Consider the following 3852-nt stretch of genomic DNA (forward strand, 5'->3'; position numbering starts at 1 on the left):
TGAACTAATTATAATTTTTTATGAAACTTTTATTTTTATTTATGTAATTTAGAATTATTTGAATGTTCATACAATTTTTTTTCTATGTTTGTTTTTATTTTATTTGCTTACTTTTTTGTTTTTTGTTTTTTTTTTTTTTTTTTTTTTTTTAAATTTATGTAATGTAATATTTTTAGTTTGCTTAAAAGTCTAGTATTTTTATTACATTTTTAATTTGAAAATGTGATGTATAGGAATGGATATATCAAATTTATGTCCTGTTTACGTGGTTTTTGTAGTGGTGAAATGACCTAAGGACAGAGCCAAAAGCAAGATGATACTCGAACAAATTCAAACAATTATAACAAAAAAAAAAAAAAAAAAACTAAACCAATGATCTCATGGAGTTTTCTCTACTCATGCTATCCTGAAAAATACAGCTTGCCATTGAAACATCTTTCTTCGAATGCGAACATGGCAGCAATGTCATCTTGTTCAAGTCCCAGCACTCATTACTCCTTATCGGTCGATCTTCGTACACCCATTTCTCCTCCTTTACCGGCATCCCATCAATCACCCCGCCGCGATTATCAGCGTTTGAAATGGAAGCTTGCTTCCATTTGCACCATATGCGAAGCATCAGATAAAGCAGATACAAGCATATCAAGGTTGCCGTGAAAACAATGGCCACTACGATTCCAGCAGCTGCGGTATTCGAGAGCTGCTTTTTCTGTTGTCGCTTTGATTCCGCGCATGAAATTAGTGGTGGGCCACACAGGTTGTCGTTGGCCATGAAAGAACTTGATGGGAATCTTGAAAAAGTTGATGGAATATCTCCTTGGAGGTGATTGTTCGAGAGATTAAGGGCATGGAGGCTCGTTAATCTTCCTAAAGATTCCGGAACTTGTCCATGCAGTTTATTGAATGACAAATTCAACCTTTCTAACTTAACAAGACTTGCAAGAGAAACTGGGATTTCACCCGTGAGAAGATTATTGCTCAAATCCAGAATCACTTGTAGTTCAGTCAGAGTGCCAAGCTCAGGTGGTATAGAACCTGAGAACGAATTCTCCGATAGTCTAAGCTCGAACAGTTTCTTACACTCACCAAGTGTTCGAGGAATTTCCCCAGAGAGATTGTTTCTTTGAAGCTTCAGAACATTTAAACCAGTTAGATTCCCAATCTCTTCTGGTATCCCACCGGAAAGCCTGTTCTGATCGACCGAAAGCTTGAGTAATCTTGAACACATTCCCACTTCTTTCGGCAATGTTCCATTGAAATCGTTGCTTGAAAGATCCAGCTCTCCAAGTTCTTCAAACATTCCTAACCATGGTGGAACCAAACCCGTAAGTTGGTTGTTGCTGACAAGAAAATGGCTGATCTTTTTACAGTTTGAAAGTTCCGGTGGTATCTCTCCTGTGAAACTATTAAATGAAAGATCAAGAAAGTTCAAGTCGCTAAGTTGACCAAACTCCATAGGAATTGTACCATTTAGAAGATTATGAGCAAGTCGTATTCGCGTAAGATTCTTTGACCTCGCTAATTCAGAAGGAATAAAACCGGAGAAACTATTATTCGTCAAATCGAACAACAACAACAAATCGGACGCCACAAGAGGCGAAATCGAACCCGAGAATCGATTGTGAGAAATATTAACAATGGTGAGATTTTTCAAGAGAGAGATTGTTTCAGGAAGAGGACCTTCGAAAGAATTATTATAAAGACTAAGAAGCGAAAGCTCTGAAAGATACCCAAATGTGTTTGAAAGCGATCCTGAAAACTTGTTATCACCCAACGATAAAGTTTGAAGCTTTCTGCAATATCCCAAACTTAATGGAACCCGACCCGATAAATCATTTTGCCTCAACTGAAGAAAAACAAGATTCTTGAGCTTCCCAATTGTACCCGGAATCTGACCCGTAAAATGATTCCCGAAAAAATCAATTTCACTTAACATCGAGCAATTCGTTAACTCGATTGGAATATTTCCCGACATCTGATTATCGTAAAGATACAATACACTCAACTTCTGTAACTTTCCTATTTCAATCGGGATTTCACCTGTAATCATGTTCCCAAACAGATAAAGATTCACCAAATTACTCAAGTTTCCGATTTCATGAGGTAAACTACCGGAAAAACTATTATTGTTGAGTAAAAGATCAGTGAGATTCTTTAGATTCTCCACTCCAGATGGTATTTCGTTCCCGAAGTTATTACCAGAAATGTCCAACACTTCCAGTGAAGAACAGTTCAGCACCGGAAACGGGAAGTCGCCGGAGAGACGGTTCCCGGAGATAAACACATGGCGCAAATTCGATTCCCCGGAGCAAAGTTTCTCCGGGAACCCACCGGTGAACGAATTGCTCGACAAAACTAAAGCTTCGAGGTTACCATTTTCAAAATCAAAACGGGTAATGTTTCCTGAAAGATTGTTAGTTGAAAGATCAAGATTCTGGAGCTCCGGAAGCCAGAGTATCTCCGGTGGGATTTCACCGGTCAACCGGTTTCCATGAAAGTTCAAGTATTTCAAGGTGGAAAGGTTAGATAAATCCGGAATGGAGCCCGAGAGGGTGTTGTTTGCTAAATTCAAGATTTTGAGGGACCGAAGTTGTCCAATTGAAGAAGTAATTCCACCTTCAAGCTTGTTGTTTGATGCTGCAAAATCTTCGAGTTCTTCACACCCATCGATCTCTTCCGGAATCTTTCCACCAAGATTATTTGTCTGTAACTGAAGAGATTTTAAATGCTTCAAATTCCCGATTTGTGAAGGAATGCTTCCATTAAACTGACAATAAGCAAGACCTAATACTCTTAACTCACTTAACTCCCCAATACTTTCTATAATTTCTCCTGTTAACAAATTATCTCCTATTCGAAGAACTTGAAGCTTCTTCAAGAGATTGAATTCATTAGGAATGTAACCAGAAAGATAATTTGAGAACAGAAGTAGTTCTTGAAGTTCTTGAAGCTCACTAAGCTCTCGAGGGATTAACCCTGTGAGTGAATTCACGGAAAGATCGAGTTTTTGAAGCGAAAAAAGTCGGGAAAAATCGGGAGAGATTGTTCCCGAGAGTCCCGAGTTTGAAAGATTTATACCCACAACACGTGTTTGATCTTGTGAACATTGCACTCCATTCCATGTGCATATATTCGATGATGAATTCCAATTGTTGAAAACTCCCATTGGATCGATGAATTGTGATTGAATTTTGAGAAGCCAGAAAGAATCATTTGAAGAAGCTTTTGTGAGTGAAAGTTGTAGGAACACAAACAGAAAGATTAATGTATTGGTAGTGGTAGTGGTAATGGTAATGGTAACGCCACCCATTTGAGAAAAGATTGGGTTGATTGTAATTGGATGATTAAAGTGAAAAGATGAAAATCATGTTTGTGTTCATGAAAAGGTGATGAATATTGGTGAATTTGAGATGAAGAAGATGAATTGAATTGGTAATTAATGGGTTCAGAAAGACAAATCGATATGGGACAGATCAGTCATCAGTGTTCATGTTAACAAAGTTGATGATGATTGTGCATGAAAAGTGAGAGCACCTTTTAACTTCAAAACTTTATATAAGCTTCTTTTATTAATTTAATCACTTTAAAAACATTTTTATACTATTATCGGGTTAATCATAGTCAACTTAAGGACTATATATATAATAGTATATAGTAATGACAAAAATATATCTTTAATTATTCATATGATGTCATGATTTGAAAATATACCATAAGTTTTCAGATTTTTACTGAAACAAACGTAACGATTAATCAACAGTGATGTTCTTGAGTGCATAGATATATAGTCAAAATCATTTACAAAATATGTTAGTGGTTAATTAAATTTCTAACAGGTTTTAATCGTTTTAA

General features: G+C 36.6%; 1 protein-coding gene across 1 annotated transcript; it reads right to left on the reverse strand.

The window, feature by feature from the left end:
* Positions 1 to 242: 242 nt before the first annotated feature.
* Positions 243 to 3533, reverse strand: LOC145102522 (uncharacterized). Its single transcript, XM_079039932.1, has one exon. The coding sequence runs from the start codon at positions 3308 to 3310 to the stop codon at positions 365 to 367; it is 2946 nt and encodes a 981-aa protein (XP_078896058.1). The 5' UTR covers positions 3311 to 3533; the 3' UTR covers positions 243 to 364.
* Positions 3534 to 3852: the final 319 nt, after the last annotated feature.

This window comes from Lactuca serriola, chromosome 4 (assembly GCF_051521515.1).
Source record: "Lactuca serriola cultivar US96UC23 chromosome 4, Lser_US96UC23_V15, whole genome shotgun sequence".
Lineage (NCBI taxonomy): Eukaryota > Viridiplantae > Streptophyta > Magnoliopsida > Asterales > Asteraceae > Lactuca > Lactuca serriola.